Source organism: Phascolarctos cinereus, unplaced genomic scaffold, assembly GCF_003287225.1.
Source record: "Phascolarctos cinereus isolate Bilbo 61053 unplaced genomic scaffold, phaCin_HiC Scaffold_4;HRSCAF=312, whole genome shotgun sequence".
NCBI classification, from domain to species: domain Eukaryota; kingdom Metazoa; phylum Chordata; class Mammalia; order Diprotodontia; family Phascolarctidae; genus Phascolarctos; species Phascolarctos cinereus.
The window spans coordinates 312,177,249-312,194,969 of NW_027555847.1; the positions used below are offsets into that span (position 1 = coordinate 312,177,249).

General features: G+C 35.7%; 1 protein-coding gene across 1 annotated transcript in view; it reads left to right on the forward strand.

The window, feature by feature from the left end:
- The window catches only part of BDP1 (BDP1 general transcription factor IIIB subunit), an 87,049-nt gene extending 69,971 nt beyond the window's left edge, over positions 1-17,078 (forward strand). The window contains 9 exon segments of the mRNA XM_020998485.2: positions 1,921-2,074; positions 2,670-2,838; positions 4,186-4,252; positions 6,388-6,571; positions 7,266-7,431; positions 8,791-8,833; positions 12,443-12,707; positions 12,897-13,143; positions 14,165-17,078. Of these exon segments, the coding sequence (XP_020854144.2) occupies positions 1,921-2,074; positions 2,670-2,838; positions 4,186-4,252; positions 6,388-6,571; positions 7,266-7,431; positions 8,791-8,833; positions 12,443-12,707; positions 12,897-13,143; positions 14,165-14,302 (1,433 nt within the window). The 3' untranslated portion in view covers positions 14,303-17,078.
- Positions 17,079-17,721: the final 643 nt, after the last annotated feature.

Genomic DNA, 17,721 nt, shown 5'->3' on the forward strand with positions numbered 1-17,721 from the left:
TTGCTTCATCTTGCATCAGTTCACATAGATCTTCCTTTGAATTCTCTGAAAGGATTCTTGGTCAAGTACCATTTCAAGTAGGTGGTGTCAGAAATCCCTGCTAACTTTTAAGTTCTGTGGCTTTGCATTTATCACTATTAAATTTCATCTTATTTTCTTCAGCCTAAGAGGCAGCTGGTAGGTGATCTAATCTTGAGTTTAGAATCAGGAAGAATTGGGTTCAGATTGTTCCTCAGACACTTACTAGTTTTGCGCTTTTGTGTGCTGCTTGGTCTGCCTTCCACAATTCTCTGCCCACTCCAGTCCATCCTCCACTCAGTTGTCAAAGTGATCTTCCTGAAGCACTGACCACATCACTCTCCTGTCCCCCTCTCCCTTCCCCTGTCCCCCTACCTCAGTTAACTCCTTTGGCTTCCTGTCACCTCTAGGTTTAAGTATAATATAAACATTAAATAGACTATCCTCTGGTATTCAGAGTTGGTTGTAACCTGCCTTCCTCTCCTCATCTTATATCTTGCTCCTCCCTCCCCCTACCTTCCCCACTGTGCAGATAGATCAGTGGTACTGACCTTGCTGATTCTTATTCAAAGGCATTCCACTTCCTGATTTGGCATTTTTGCTGGCAGTCCCCAGTGTCTGGAATACTCTCCTTTCCTGCCACCTGGCTTCCCAGGCCTCCTTCAGGTCCTAGCTGAATCCCATCTTTGACAGGAAGCCCTTAATTCTAGTGCCTTCCCTCTGTTCATTATTTCCAGTTTATTTTGTTTAAAGCTTGTTTGTATATAGTTGTTTTCATGTTGTTTCCTCCATTAGAAAATGAGCTACTTGAGGGAAGGGACTGTCTTTTGACTTTCTTTGTATCCCTAGTGATATCTGCAACATAGTGGGTGCTTAATAAATGTTTGTTGACTGACTCTTTAAATAGTTCCTTTATTTGTTCCTCATCTGAATCATTTTTGTTTGTATTGTCACCATTTTATTTCTAAATGCATCTCATCTCTTTTGAGCCATCTTCTTTTGTGGAAATAATCAGGTCATCACATCTTACCCATCCATGCTCTGAGTTTTTTGAAATTTCCTTTCCATCTTCATTTTTTAAGATGTCTTGTCACTTCCTTCTGAGATTATGGTTAATTTCTACTTTGCCAGCAATTTCCTTCTTATTATTCAGTATCGTATCCAAAATAGCAGTTCTGCCTTTATCACTTTTACCTTCTAAAGGATGGGGTTTTCAACAAGGCAAAGATGATTTGTGAGGAAAACCATTTAATTACAGTTGTAAGAGTGTAAATAAAAATAGACATCTAGATATTATTTTCTTTTGATGTATCAAGTAATGGAGATCTTGCTGGGGTCATTTCATCTTTTAAGAGGACAGTGTGGTCAAGAGGGCTCTGGAGGTGGAATAGTACTAGACTTGGAATAAGTCTTCTCCAAGCCTTAGTTTATTAACCTGTAAATGGGGGACAATAATACTTGCATTTCATAGAGTTATTGTCAAGATCATATGAATAAATGTATATTAGGTGACTTATAAACTCACTAAAAGTGATATAGATAGATGTAAAATTTTATTTTTGAAACATGGATTTCAGTGTTGCTTACAGGGTGGCCTTTTCATGTAGTATTTAAAAATGTAATTGTTTAAACTAGGTTGGGATTACCAGTAAGACACTGCTTAGCAAGCAATATATATATCACAATATATTAATTAGATTTAGAATTCAGTAATCTGATTAGCTGTTATCATTCTTTTTCCCCTTTGTGAATAATACCATCAGTATTTCTTGTTTAGGAATTGTTTAAAAGAGCTACTGATTGAGTAAGTTATTTTGGTAGGAGTTTAATCAAGAATGTGGTTTTAGTGTAAGCCATCTTATCTTGCACAATATGTTGAATGATTTGTTCTGTTTTTTAAAGAAACAGAATGTATAGCTTCCAAAGGAGCAGTATTGGAAGATACAAACCTAGAATCAAAGATTATTGCAGATGGCTTGATGCAGGCTAGCATGTTGACAGATCTACACAGCTTCGAAGGCACCGATGATGGCAAAGAAGTCAAACAAATAGAAAGGTAAGCAAAAGGAGGGAATTCCATTTATATGGTATAGGCTGTTAAAAGGTACAGGAGATAGAGCACTGAACCTAGTCAGGAAGATTTAAGTTCAAAGCTAGTTTCAGATGCCTACTAGCTGTGTGACTCTGGGCAAGTCACTTAGCCTCTGTCTGACTGAGTTTCCTTAACTGTAAAATGGGAATGACAATAGCACCTGCCTCCCAGAGTTGTCATGAGGATCAAATGCAAATTTGAAATGCTAAATAAATGCTAGCTAGCTATTATTAGCAATATTTATAAAATGGCATAAGTTTTCCAAGCTGCAGTATTGATGGAAATATCATTTAAGCCTAAAAATAAATAATTGGGTGTTCTGTGAAAATAACTGGTTATCTATTGTATAGCAGAAATATCATTGAACTGTGAGTAAAAGAACCCCAGTTGTAATTCTGGCTTTGCCACTCAGTGGCTGTCTGACCTTGGGAAAATAATTTTTCTCAACATTTTTCTCAACAGTTTAAAATATAAGAATTAATCTAGATTACTCAAGGCCTTTATGCCAGTAAAATTCTGTGATTTTATACCTATTCTTCCATAAATTTTTTACTTTCAGAGAAGAAAACCAGGACAAGGAGTCTCAAGAGTCTCAAGTGGTACCTCCCACTCCACTAGCCAAGACCATTTCAGATGACATGAGTGGTAATCTCACTAAGACTCCCACTGGAGAATTTCCTAGCCATAGTGATGATGGACACAACTTATTAATGACTCATTTTACCCAGGTAAAAAAATATCTAGGCTTTCCTTTTATCCTGAACTCCTTTCAAACTGTAAGATTATTGTACTGTGATAGAATTTTGTTGAAATAGGAGCATATTTCTTCTTTTTTAGTCCTAGAAATGAAATAGCAGATGTTCAGTCAGTTCTAGTAATTTGTTTTATATTGAAGTGCTTTGAATCTGGTAATGGCAGAATGGAGGTACTGTATACTGCTGTTTTAAACACTTACATCTGAAGTTAATTTTTGGCTTTGCTAGATTGTTTGAGAGATATTTTAGTTTGGATGTTTAAAGGTAAGCATGGATGAGAAGGAGTTGAAAGGTATTTGTTAAAAAGAACAAATAGACAAAGTGCTCAAATTGTCTTTCCCCTGCCTTCATTCTGAACTTCACACAATCAGTTCCTGTTAAATTGATTATTAAATGCGTGGAGACTTGCTGAAGGTCATAGGCTTATTTGTTATGCAGGATTATTCATTTTATGCTTTTAAAAAAAATAATAACCCTATAGCCAGTTCTTTGTATTTATTGGTCCACTTAACAAAATTTGGAAATCTCTATGTAAAACACTTCTTTGTAATGATATTCATTGAAATAAGATTTTACTCAATTTGGGTAATTACGACCTATCAAAATCTTTGGAAGTGCTTAGATTATAATGTTCCAGTTGATAGAAAAACACACGTATTATGATGCACTCACACACATAGTAAGTTCATATAAATTCTTCGCTCTGTCTCTGGACTTGTGGTGATTTTTTTTCTAACTCCCTATGTGTCTGGGGAGAACCTGAACCTAGTTTCTCTCACATCTTATCCATGCCACAGTTCCCAGCAGTCACAGATTGATAAGGGCCTCTGTAGCAGGTTGATCTGTCACTTTCTCTGTCCTTTACTCCCTATTGCACCCAGAGCATTCTGTGTGTTTACTGATTGAAGTGTTTAATAATGGGACTATTGTCAGAAGCTAATGACCATATTCCAGAGACTGGATGAGAGGTAAGTTTCTTTCCCTGCATAACATTTTTCTCTGTCAAGTTGGTACTTGCTGTGTAGAGGAGAGAAGGTTTAGGACCACTATCTCAATTACTTCATTGGATAGAAATCATTTGGGCAGTTTAGTCAGCATACTTAGAGTAAAAATACTTCTGTTTTCACTCCTAGGTCTCTTTATGTGTATGCACATACACACACAATTAAATAAATGGAAAACATTGGCAAAATGAAGATTTTTAAAATTTTTTAACATTTTAAAATATTTTGGGTTCAAATAACTCCATGAATCCAGATCTAGTGGCTGTTCATTGTGTCATTTTGTCCTAAAATAATTTTTCATTTTGCATTTTTATAGCAGTGTATGTTGAATAATGCTGCAGAAGTTGAGCAGCAGAATGTAAGCATCCCAGATGGCATAGCAGGTATGACACACTATTTCTAGAAAGTGATTTTTTTTGTTTGTTTGTTGTTAAGTTGTTTCAGTTGTGTCCAACTCTTCGTGAAACCATTTGGGATTTGTTTTTTTGACGAAGATACAGGAGTGGTTTGCCATTTCCTCCTCCAGCTCATTTCACAGATGAGGAAACTGAGGCAGAGAGGGTTAAGTGGCTTGCACAGGGTCACACAGATAGTGAGTGTCTGAGTTTGGATTTGAATTCAGGTCTTCCTGACTCCAGGCCCACTCTATCTATTGTGCCACCTAGCTAACCTATGTATAAAGTGATATATTACCCATATTTTTACCTTGATAATTTACCTTTATTTGGGCCCATTAAAAATAAATATTTTTTCATTCATAGGAACTATTCTTTTGTAAATGATGAAGTGAGTTTTAAATCAGGAGTCTTAAATTTCCCTCATCTTAGTGAATCATGTTTTTTTAAAATATTTTATTTTCTTCCCCAGTTACATGTAAAAACAATTTTTAACATTCATTTAAAAAAAATTTTGAGTTCCAAATTCTTTCTCTACCTCCCTCATTGAGAAGGCAAACAGTTTGATATGGATTATACATGTGCAGTCATGCAAAACATTTCCATATTAGTCATGTTGTGAAAGAAGACAAAGACAAAAAAAGCCCAAGAAAAATGAAGAAAATAAAGTATGCTTCAGTGTGCATTCAGACTCTATTTGTTCTTTCCTTTTTTTTTCTTCTTTTTTTGAGTGAGACAGTTGGGATTAAGTGACTTACCTGGGGTCACACAGCTATTAAGTGTCAAGTGTCTGAAGCTGGATTTGAATTCAGGTCCTCCTAACTCCAGGGCTGGTACTCTCTTCACTTTGCCACCTGGCTGCCCCTCTGTTTTCTCTCTGGGGATGGATAGTATTTTTTTTTACCATAAGTCCTTCAGAATTGTCTTCGATCATTGTAACTGCTAAGAATAACTAAGTCATTCACAGTTGATCATCATACAATATTCTGATTACTGTGTACAGTGTTCTGGTCCTTCTCATTTCGCTTTGCATCATTTCATGTAAGTCTGTCCAGGTTTTTCTGAGAGCATCCTGCTCATCATTTCTCGGTTTTCCCACATCCATGCTAGCATTTGTCATTTTCCTTTTCTGTCACATTAGCCAATCTGATATGTATGGAGTGGTAGCTCAGAGTTAGTTTAATCTGCATTTCTCTGATCAGTAGTGATTTAGAGTATTTTTTCACATGGCTTTTGGTAGATTTGATTACTTCTCTTAGAAAACTGCCTGTTCATATCCTTTGATCTGTCAATTGAGGAATGGCTCTTATTTCTATAGAGTTGACTCAGTTCTTTGTATATTTGAGTAATGAGGTCTTTTTTTTTTTTTTGCTTTTTTAGGCAATTGGGGTTAAGTGACTTGCCCAGGGTCACACAGCTAGTAAGTGTCAAGTGTTTGGTCTGAGGCCGGATTTGAATTCAGGTCCTCCTGACTTCAGGGCCGGTGCTCTATCGATACACTGCGCCACCTAGCTGCCCCTGAGTGATGAGGTCTTTATCAGAGAAACTTACTGTAAATTTTTTTTCACAGTTATGATTACTGTGTATTTCCCTCCATTCTATTTTCCCCATTTATCCTTCCTTCTCTCTTACTTTCTCTCTTTTTCTCTCTCCTTCCTTCTCTCCTTCATCCCTCCTTCCTTCCTTTCATGCTGTCTGTTTTCAAAAGTGTTTTGCTTCTAATTACTGTTTTCCCCAATCTACCCTGCCCCAAACATATATACTCTCTTCTGTATAGGTTTCATATATAGGTTTCTTTTCTTTTTTTTTAAAGGCAATTGGAGTTAAGTGACTTGCCCAGGGTCACACAGCCCTGTGTGTCAGGTGTTTGGTCTGAGGCCGGATTTGAACTTAAGTCCTTCTGACTTCAGGGCCAGTGCTCTGTCCACTGTGTATATAGGTTTCTATACCCAACTGAGTGTGTATGTTATTCCCTTTTGGAGCCAGTTCCAATCATCTTTCTTTTTGAAATACTGCCATTTGTACTTTGTATGAACCTTTTTGCTAAGGCTAATTTGAATTATGAGAAAATTGCTAATTCATCCTAGCTCAGATTTTCATTACTGACTGTTCAACTTTGGTAGTGAATCTGGTTGCTGATGAACATCAAGGAGAAGAGGAGCAGACATTCATTTTAACACTGGTGGAAATCCCAACAGACTCAGTAGAGCAGTTTGCTGGTTTGTCGGATTCATTAACTTCTGGCCCTCTACTGCCAGCACCCATATTGGTCAAACCAATGAATAAAGAACAAAGGGGAGACCTGAGGTAAATTGTGAGAAACACTATTTTTGCTGAGTTTTTTGGGAAGACATTAACAAATATATTTTTAAAATGAAATAAGCTTAGTTGAAATTTTATTTGTAGTTATCTTAAATATTTTATTTTAGCTTCTTGATGGACAGCTGAAGAGGAAATGTATTATGACCATTCTTATATTTGTTTAAAAAAAACCATTTGGGTGTTAATGTTTTCTTATACATCCCTTATTCTGATTTCTTCCGAAAAGTGTTAGATTTTCCTCTAACCTACATAGGATGTTCCAAAAGTCTTAGTGAAATTTTAACTTTGAAGCTTAGAGTTATTAAAAGCTGCTTTTAAGCTGCTAAAGCTTAAAACTGCCCTAAGATTTTTGGGATTTTTTGTATAGTCTTTGATAAATGATATTAGAAATCAAAATGTCAGAGATGGAAGAGAATTTGGAGGTATTTAAGTCAAATTTTCATCATTTTGAAGATACTAAACATTTCAGATTTGAATCCAATACATAAGAATTCAAGTTGAGATCATGCCTTAAATTGGAATATAATTAGAAAGCAGAATTTTGTAGTAGTCTGCATAATTTTTCATCGTTTTTCATTGGAATTACACTTAGCACATTATAAAATTATAAAATCCAATTTATTTTAACTGCAGCTTGAATTTCCCAGTTATAGTAACAGTGTTCCACACATTTTTCTAGTTACGGAAACAGTATGCAGCCATCCTCTGAAAAGCCTCCAACTGATTTGGATCTGACATTTAGTGAAACATTTGGTCACAGCCTTGAAGAAAGCACTAGCCTGATTGCTCCTACAAATGTTAATGTTTCTACTTTAGGAGAGGATTGTCAGAAAATCACTTCTGAGGTAAGAGAACCGTTAAGGACCTGAGGTGACTATATTCTGTCATCTCTTTTTCTGTTTGTATTTTGAAATCTACTAAATATACATGGAGAGACAAAAGTAAACAGTAGGTACTACAGCTATTAAGCACTCTCCAAACCTTGAAGTATGATACAATGTCAGCTTTTATTATTAGATGTTCATGCATGTGGAGAAAAATAATGCGAAAGGAACCTTCTCAAAGGGAAGGTTGAAGAGCAATAATCTCTCTCTAGTAGAAGACAAATTAAGATAGTATTTGTGCTCCCCTGAAAGGTAAATTGAATAATAAAGCTGTGAATAAAGCTCATGTTTTTCCCTGCACAGCTGTATTGAGGGTTGCATCTACACTGTTTATTAGTTTGTGTACTTGAGTGAATAATCTGAACTAATCAAGGAAATACATAAGAGAAAGAGAAAATGGTTTGGCTGTGTGGTAAGCCCAAGGGAAATGTGGTGGATCAATCGTGAGATGGACTTAGGGAAGATGTGGACAAAAATCCCATAGAATTGGCATGTATAAATGAGTTGCAGTATGTGTCATTGGGAACTCCCTTCTCATTGAGATCACAGATCCATTTGAGTGTCTGAGTATTATTACCTGATGTTTCTTAAACTAGTGATAGAACATTCTGGACATTCAGAGAACAAAAAAAAAAGTGGGGAGGAATTAATTGTTTGCTGAAGAAGTGTGAAGATATTAAATACAAATGGCTTGCTTTGATAATTTTCAGGGTTACATGGAATAAGATAAGCCTTGTGACATACCCTTACAGTGCCCAGACTTACATACCAGTCTCCTTTTCTCATTGTATATTCCTTCTTAGAACATATTAGGGGAAACAATAGAACTAAACCTCCTTTGGTGGTTCACTTTGGATACATCCTTTGTTTGCCAAAGACCCAAAGCAAAGCTTTATGTTACTGGGCTCCGCAGAGGCAGCATGGTAAAGCAAGAGGGAAAGTGCTTACCATTTAAAGTTAGAGCAAATGATCTCGAGTCTCCGCCTTGTCACTTATTTTACCTCTTTGACCATAAGCAAGTCATTTAACCTCTCTGGGCTTCAGTTTCTTCATCTGTGGACTGAGGAAGTTTGTCTAGATGACTTGAGGTTATATAAATGGTAACATCCATTTGTTAGGTGACTGGCCTGAACTAGGGTAAATTCTTTAAATTCATGGAACACAGTTCCAATTTGGAATTGAACCTGTAGCCTTGATTATCAGCATTATACTCTAGTCATCTGAGCTGGCTTTTTAGAAGATATTTTGTTATCTCATTTAAATTGCTGAACTAAGGACAAAATAATACATTTTAACTTTAATAACATTTATTTAAAACAGGTGTCCTCAGAAGAATCCACAGATGTGTACAAGAATGCTACAGGTGAGGGATTTGGTGTTTACGTTTTGCTTATAATCATGAATGACCTTAATCTAACTGGATATTTCACAAACTTGAGTTAGTCCTTTGAAAAAGAGTCATGGTGATCTAGTTATTAGCCAGCCTTAGACATTGTGGTACAAATGAGGCCTTTGCCTGGTAATACTATGATATTATTAATATCTGCTAACTTTCCTTTTGGGATATTAGCAACATTCTTCTGTTCTTCCCTTTACATTGGGATTAAGAGTGCTTCTGTTGCCTTCCACAAAGCAGTTTGCTAGTAGTAGCATCTTGTGTTAGCCCCAAATCAAATAATTATCAGGCTTTTTTTTTTTTTTGCCCTGAAGCCAAATTTATGCTGGACGGTCCTAGTTCATACTCCCAATTTTAAAGAGTTTTCTTTATTCCCTGGAATCATCCTGAAGATTCATGTTGGGACTAGTAAAAAGCATTTGGGCTTGACTTTCTCCTAAAGAATTTTTGGTTCCAATATTTTTACAACAGTTCTTTGGGAAATCTATATCAAATTGGCATTTGGTGTCCCTCTCCCATTCCCCTCTATATGTACCTCTTTCCTTTCCATACTTCTTTCTTTTTCTCCCTTTCCCTTTTTCATTTCTCTTTTCTAATCTTTTCCTTCTTCTTTCTCTGCCTAATCTTGGCCTATCAGTTGTGCCTGAAGTCATTGCTTAATAATGTTTGAGATATTTAGAACCAAGGAAGTTGCATTTTTTAAAAAATGTGGATAGAGTGGTGTGGTGAAGACTTGGATAGCTAGTGATGTACCTGATTTTGCAAGGCCTGTTAACCATTTTGGCTTCACCTTCATTCTAAAAATTCAGCTGTTTTCAAATTCCAAAGCTAGAATGACTTGTCAATGATTGGAAAGTCCTAATACTATACAAATGATAAGGCTTGTTTTTTGGGTTTGCCCTACAAACAAACACACACTCATATTTAACACAAAAATATTACATAGTATCCGTCACCACTTTATAACTAGATCATTTACAACATAGGTTTTTAGTAACCTTTGTCTCTATTTTTATGGAACTTTAGCATTACTAGCCTATAAAATTTTCATTATGTTACTGGTTCATGGTACATATTTAATCAGAAATTGTCATGGGAAGGAAAGAACTTTTTAAATTATGTTAAGTTACATTACATAAGGATGAACCAATGTGTCTCTTTATTTTGCTTACATTTCAACTAATTTGGTTGAGAAAGATGTTGGAATCAGTGGCTGAATGGAGCTTTTGATACTCTGAAAATTTCCGTATCTGTAATATTTCTGCTCTTAATGACTATCAAATTGTTAAAAATGACAAAATTTGGGAATAGTCAGTGTTGGAAGGGCTATGGTAAGGTAGGGTCATTCATCAGTGTACTAGTGTGGATCTATCAGTTGTCACAATTATTCTGAAAAACAGTTTGGGAAAATGTGACCGTATTGTTTGACCTAGAGATTGCACTGTAAGACCTATACTTCCAAGGAGGTCAAGACAGAAAAGCTCACATTCTAGTGAGACAGACAATATGTAAATAACAAAGTACTTACAAGATGTACTGAGAAGATTAAAATTGATCTTCTCTCATTTTGTTATAGATCCTATTTATAAGTAATTTATTTTGCCCTATAACTGCTCCAGTTATGGTTCTTTGTTTTTGAACTTAGTTCAGACTTCAGCTGGCCTACAATGGGTTAAGTTTTAAAATCTAGCTTTCTTGCCTCAAGGAATTTAACTCACCTTGGTGAATGTGTGAGCAAGCAAGGAAATTTGGGCCTGAAATTTTTATGCCACCAAGTTGTCCTTCAAGGATGTCTTGTATGCTGTCCAAAAATCTGGGCTGCTATCTTGTACCTAGATTCAAACAATGAGCATTTCTTAATCTCATGAGAAAAGAAGTGGGGTTTTTGCTAGCCCCCATTACCAAACTTCCAACCAATCATGTTGTTCCCTGAACCTCAGCTCTGTAATCAATCATGTTGCCCTTCATCGGATGATTTTGTCTTCTTTGCTTTGTACTCTCTGAAAACCTATATGAAGGTAAATGTGCTTTTGCTTGGGGGTCTTTGGCATTAGTGGAGGCAATCCATTGACTTATTTATTAGCCTCTGCTAATAAATGTTATCTTGCATGGTGATTTGCCTCAGTTTACCCTTTTGTTAAAAGTCAGTCACCACAGTATGCAGAGTAAATGGAAGGCAATCTTAGGGAGCATGCATAGGGATCAGGAAGTATCAGGATAAGCCTCCTGCAGAAGGTAGGATTTGAGCTGAGTCTTGAAGGAAGCTGGGGAAGCTCTTAAGGCAGAGATGACGAGGGAGATGATTCTGGGTATGGGGATGTGGCCAGAAGAAAGGCATAGTCTGGAGATGGAGAGTTGTGTGTTAGATCTAGCACCTAGACCAGTTTAGCTGAAGAGTAAAGATTGACAAGGCAGAAAAAGAAAAAGGGGCTAGATGGTGAAGGGCTTTAAATGCCTGAGGCCTTTCTACTAGATCCTGGAGGTGATAGGGAGTCACTGCATTTTGTTGAGTGAAGAGGTGACATGGTCAGATGTGCCTTTTACGAAAATCACTTTGGCAGCAGAACAGAGAATTGAGCAGAGGGGGGAGAGACTTGAGGCAGGATTGCAGTAATCCTGATGAGGTCTGTACTGAGGATAGGGAAGTGGGAAGACCAGCTGAATGAGTGGAGAGAAGGGGATGGAGGCAAGAGTTATTTTGAAAGTAAAAACAAGATTTAACAACAGATTGGGTAAGTGGGGTGAATGAAAGTATGGAGTTAAGGATACTATAACTGAGCTTCAAGCCTGAATGACTGGGAGGATGGTGGTTCCCCTTTGACAATAGTTAGACAGTTGGGAAGATGGCAAGGGATGAAAAGAAAGATAAAGAGCTTTGTTTTGGACATGTTGAATTTGAGATGCCTGTGCGACATCCAATTCAAGATGTCCCAAAGGCAGTTGGTGATGCAGGACTGTAGCTTAGGAGAGAGACTAGGGCTCAATCTTAGAAACATCTACATAGATTGGGGAATGATTAAATTAATTGTGGTACATGAATGTAATAGAATATTTCTGCAGTGTAAGAAATGGTGATTATGAATAAATGTAGAGAAACATGAGAAGACTTAGATAAACTGATAGAAAGTGAAGTAAGCACAACCAGGAAAACTACTTGCATAATGGCCACAACAGTGTAAATGAAAACAACAAAACAAAACTGAATAGTGTGTCATTATAATGACCAAAGCTTGGCTCCAAAGAAAAATGTTTCTATAAATGTTTTGGCACATACGAGACCCTCTGTCTTGGACCTGAGTCAGAGGGTAGGTACATCATTTACTTTCATTGTGGTTGGTGCATTTTTTTTTTTTGCACAGAAACTTTAACCATTTTCCATCTTAATCAGTTCAGCTTATTCTGAATGAACTTTTAAAATGTTCCACAATAGTTCATTGTAGCTTATAGTGAACTAGATATATGAGGATTCTTACTATCAGTTGCTGATATTTTTAAAGCAATTCAGATCATTTGAATAAATACATTTCCTGAGTAACTTGCTTCATTGTTTGAACTATTTTTTTGTGTCTTCTGAAGGAGAGTCTTATGAAAAGCAGACAGTTGTCCCTGTCTTGGGAAGCACATCTATAATTGCAGAACCTCAGAAGACAGAGAAAGAGCAGTCAGAACCCAGTGTTCAGGCTTCAGGACCTGAATCTTGTGAGGAGGTGACATGTACTCAAAAAGAAGAGAATGTTCCTCATTTACCTCCAGATGAGAGTGTGGTGTCTGACAAGCAGGAAAGGAGTGGGGCTTCCCATCAGTTAGAACAGAGAAGCAAGTCATCGTCTTTGTTTTCCAGGTATTGTGAGGAAATCTCTTAATTGTAATAACTGTTTAATTTCTCTTTTAATTTATCAAACAGATGTATCCTTTAAATAGATTAAATGTTACTGTGAAGGATAGTTGGCAACTTTCAACTCCCTTCTTGACCTGAAGTAAAGGAGTTTGGGGCACATAAACAAGAGAGTCATTTTATCTTTCTTTCCAGACCCGGCCGAAGACCCCTGGGATTTTTATCTTTGATATGTTCAGAGAATAATTTGGAATCTGAAGAAGCCACACTAATGAATAGTCAAAAGCGTTTGAAACCTATTATACCTGTCTCAAGGCATAATTTTAGAAGACCAGCTCAACTGAATGAAAGCAAGAGAAAAAAGCAAGACTCTTGTCCTCTTCCACCCACAAGTGCTGAGTCTCCTTCTGAAGCCAGTACTGTTAGCAGCTCAACACCTCAGGTATGGGTAGTTACTTCTGTGTTTTATTGCTTCTGTGTGACATGTACTCAATTAAGAAGGAACATAATGATTAACAGTGATGGATCTTTTTATGTGAATATCAGCAAAGGCTACAAAATAAAACTGAAAAAGGAGAGGAAACATGTTTTTTTTAAATTAGGGAGTTAGTCTTGCAGAGATTTCTGGGTCAAAGCCACTGATCTAATCAAAATTAGGAGCTTTGATGTGATTTCTTTAATACTCATAAGCAGTAAAAGAAGAAAGTGGTGTCTGATTGTTTATCTGAGGGAGCAGAAGAGGAAAGAGTAATTGTTAGCTCATGTATATTGTTTAAAACTTGCATTTGCCTTACAACTAAATGTTTACTCAATTTCTATTACTGAAATATTTTTATGATGCAATACCATCATTCATTTTTAGAGGCACTTTCTATATGTCTGAAAATGTCCTTGCTACTTTAAATGCCAGTAGCTGGCACTCTTGATTTTTCTGGGGGGCACTCTACTTGATTTAAGTATAGTATATATAGTTTATATGTTATGCCTTTAATATGGTAGAATAATTTCATTGAATGCCTCCTCAGATTGTAATCTGTTTTGTTCTAATTTCTTGTATATAGTCCTAAGAATTTCCATCTGCAATATGAAGAGAAGATAAAGATAGTAAATCTCAAAAATGCAGAATTGAAACAATTTGCTTTAGCCCACACAACCTAACTAGTATATAGTCAAGAAAAAGCTCTAAGAAAATCCAGATTTTGTAAGAAATAGAGTTATTCCAAGAAAACAGTAGCTTTGTGCTTTAGTGTTGTGTGATATTTTTAAAAAAATTTATTTTTATTGCTATATTTTCTACATTGCCTCTATTGCTACATAAATTTCCCACACCCCAGTTAACTTTCTTTTATACCAAAGATTTAAAAAGAAAGCAACTGAAGTGGTCTGGCAAAACTTGTCAGCACATGAACTGACAGTATTCTATAATGTAATACTTTTCAATATTTATTTTCTTGCATTATTAGGTTTCCTGTGATCAGTCATTTGAGGAAGAAAAGTGTAAAAGTGATCAAAAGGTGGAAACTGAAGAGGAACCAACCAAAGTCACTGAATATTTTTTTAGTGATATTTTTATGGAAGTGGATGAAACAGAGCAAAACTGAAGCTTTTTACAAAGCTTGGGATTTTAATTCTCAATTATAGCAACAAAAGCAGTATTTAGCTAAAGGATCACTGTTGATTTTTCTTGGGTTTGTTTTGTATTTGATGAACTTGGTCTTGAAGCTTTTAAAATCACTGGAGTACATTATGGATATTTCCCTCAAATTAGTTGAGTCAAGCAGTTAAGACTGGTTTATCAAACGGATAATGACTCTTGTTTACACTTTGACCCTCCTCCTGTGCTGGCCACATGTGGACACTTTGTGGTGTCGCAGATAAATGCCTTTTCAATCGTAGGCCTAAAGTCTTTGGAGGTTGATTGTATATAACATTTAGTGAACACTTCTTTTTGTGAAGTAATTTCTTGGTAGGGGCCTTTTAATTTGCCTCTGTAAGTAGATGGAAGCAGATTGTGAAACTTTAGAAAATGGCAAAGAAACAGCCACTTTCTATTATCAGCTATTTCTCTGACTATAAATATGTATTTTTGTAATAAAAGAATCCATATTGATGTAAGATTGATGGTTCAAATTGAAAAGTAAATATTTAAGTTCAGTATTTGTACAGAGGTGAAACATCAAAGAGCTTATTTATTTATTTTTTATTTATTTATAAGAATGCTGTTTTGTTTTAGTCTTTTCACCTGAGACTTGTGGGTAAGGTAGAAATGAATGTATATATCCAATTAGGAATCTCTTCCTTAATTTTGAAGCCTTTGACCATGATTATTATACTGGATTATGTTTGGTCTCTTGGGAGTTGTGAAGCCAGGAGGATTTTCTTCATATCTTACTTGACTGACTTGGCTCTCAATGGCATTTTAGATGGGCTTTTTAAAAAAAGAAATTCAGGATAAGCACATTCTTTCCAACAAGAAAAATCTTGCATTTTATTTCTAGCTGGTTAGGCAAAATTCCTTCCACAAGTTGGTGATTGTAAATTGTAAGTCTTTGTTGCTGCTTCTTTCTTCCTCCACCAGATTCTACATGAACAATTTGACTTGTGATTAAAAAAAATTTCTAATAGATATCAATTAGACAATTGAAATGAAGTCATAAGCTCTGTTTTCAGTGTAAATTCTTGGTCAGTTATTACACTTAAGAGTTGTAATTTCAAGGTCTAGTGATTCATCTTCATAATCTAGAAATTGCCTCAATTCCCCCCCCCACCTTCCTCCACCTCCCCAGCAATTCTGATGAAACCTTTCAAAGGATATTTCTGGTTTTGTTTGAATAGCTTGTTTTTTAGTCTCCCATTAATTATTTTGTGTTTGAACTTATGAATCTTTCCTGAAAGTAAAAGTCTTCAGAATGTAAACTGAAAGCTGCATTTCACATAGAAAAAAATGAATTTCCAAATCTGCTACCACCTACAAAAATGTCCTTATTCTTTATATCTGGCTAACAATTAATAATGAAACATACTACTTTACAGTAAGGAGAAAAGTTATACGTAGAAAAATAGTTATATAAAGTTCTTATGTAAGGTATACATTTACTGTGAAAATTGTGTAATTGAGGAAGGGGACCAGAATGCAGAATCTGGAACTGCTGCAGTCTAGAGGAGGAGTCCCAGAACCTGTGGAAAAGACATCCAAGCACCATTAAGAATTGTATAGTCTTGAGTTTAGGCTGGGAGAGAGGAGGAGGGCTGGTGGGGACTGATTACAAGATTCCTAACTTAACTTCCTCTTTCTTCTCTCATGATAAAGGCAAGGCAATGAAAAACCAGTAAAACTAATCATAGGCTACACTTAGGTTTTGTATAAGCCAGATTTGGGGGAAAAATGATTTTGACTCATATTAAATTCCCAAGAAAATTTTTCTTCCGTAGTGACTACTGCTTTTGTATGACCCATAAAAAGTGGAAGCGTGAGCCTAAAGTCCGTGAGATAGGAACACAGTTAGAGGAGAGACCTGCAAGTCAGAGTGAGGATTCTCTCCACTCAGGCATGCATGCATAGGTTTTTCATGCAAATAAGCATCATATATAGAAAAATCATGATAGTTATCACATTGCTTTTCTACTGTGGTATTTTTAAAAAAATCTTAACCTAAATTTCTTTCTCTCTGAATTTGTTTTCAGGATTAGATTGTATGATGGAACAGTAGTTTAATTTACCCCTTGTAGACTTATTTTTATGAACATGAACGTTGCCTCTTACAAATTTCATTTGTAAACAGCAGCTTTTGGGGAAATGTTATGTTTTACTATGTATGCAGTGGGTTTATCTGATTGTTCTAAAGAATCAAGTCAGTTGGTTAAATAATCTTATGAGAAAAAGTGATCTCAGAGGAAGAGACATTAAAGTAAATTTAGTGCTACCATGAAAATGAAAAGATTTATTCACAAATATTTTAGACCTCAGCCAGATTCAAAGGGTTTCAATTTTGTATTTTAAAAAATGTTAATTACAGAAAATATGATTAAGTATCTTTATCTTTCCCTGTGGAATACAAAGACTTTTTTTTTCCTAATTGCCACATAGGTCAGACTGTATGTCCTATCTCGAGATGCAGTTCTGAAAATAGGAAGTGATTATTCTAAAGGAAAAAATTTCAGGAACGATCAGTGCAGAAACATAATTTTTTTCTGTCAACACCTACTAGTTGCATACTTCTGATTTGAGATAGAAGTGATCATCTATACTATGTTGCCTAACAGTTTATTGATAAGCATGGAAAAAATGCTCATTTGTAAACTTTCTTGTTTCAAAGAAAGTGATGATCTTTCATAAATGTAAATTATGTGAATAATAAAGTAATTTTATACCACTCATTCTCTATCCTTTCAATATTAATTTTAGAAAGACTAAATAGACTTGTTTATTATAATAAACCACAAATGGAGGACTGCTGGTATTTTCACAACTACGGTGCATGGTCATTTTCCTTCCACCATGAGAAAAGCCAAATAGGAAGAATTTTATATTTATAGTTAATCTCAGATTGATATGGAGGAATTAAAGCCACCTTGTACAGGTTTTTTTTTCCTAGGTTCAGATTCCATTTCTGAAGCTAGTTGTATAACTGTGAGCAACTTAACCTCCCAATTTCACTCTCCTCGTTTGTAAAATGGGGTTAAAAATACCTGTAGTGCCTCCCATAAAAGGTTGTTTGTGAGGATCAGATGAGATTATATACATGAAGTACTTTGCAAACCTTAAAAATACTACATAAAGTCTTTTTTTGGAAAGCATGAGGTATATATTCCTTATTTTCTTTTGGCTTGTTTTCTGCTTATTCTGAAGAAAAATGGATGTGAAGTTTCAAATATGAAATGTAACTCCTCCTTTAGAGGCAGGCTTAGTTGGATGTTCAGATGAAATGAGGCACTCGCATCATTGTACATGTAAAAGAAAGTTTACTTTGTTCTAAAAGCAAGGATATAGTTACTCTTAGCTTCTTTGTATTGGAAACAT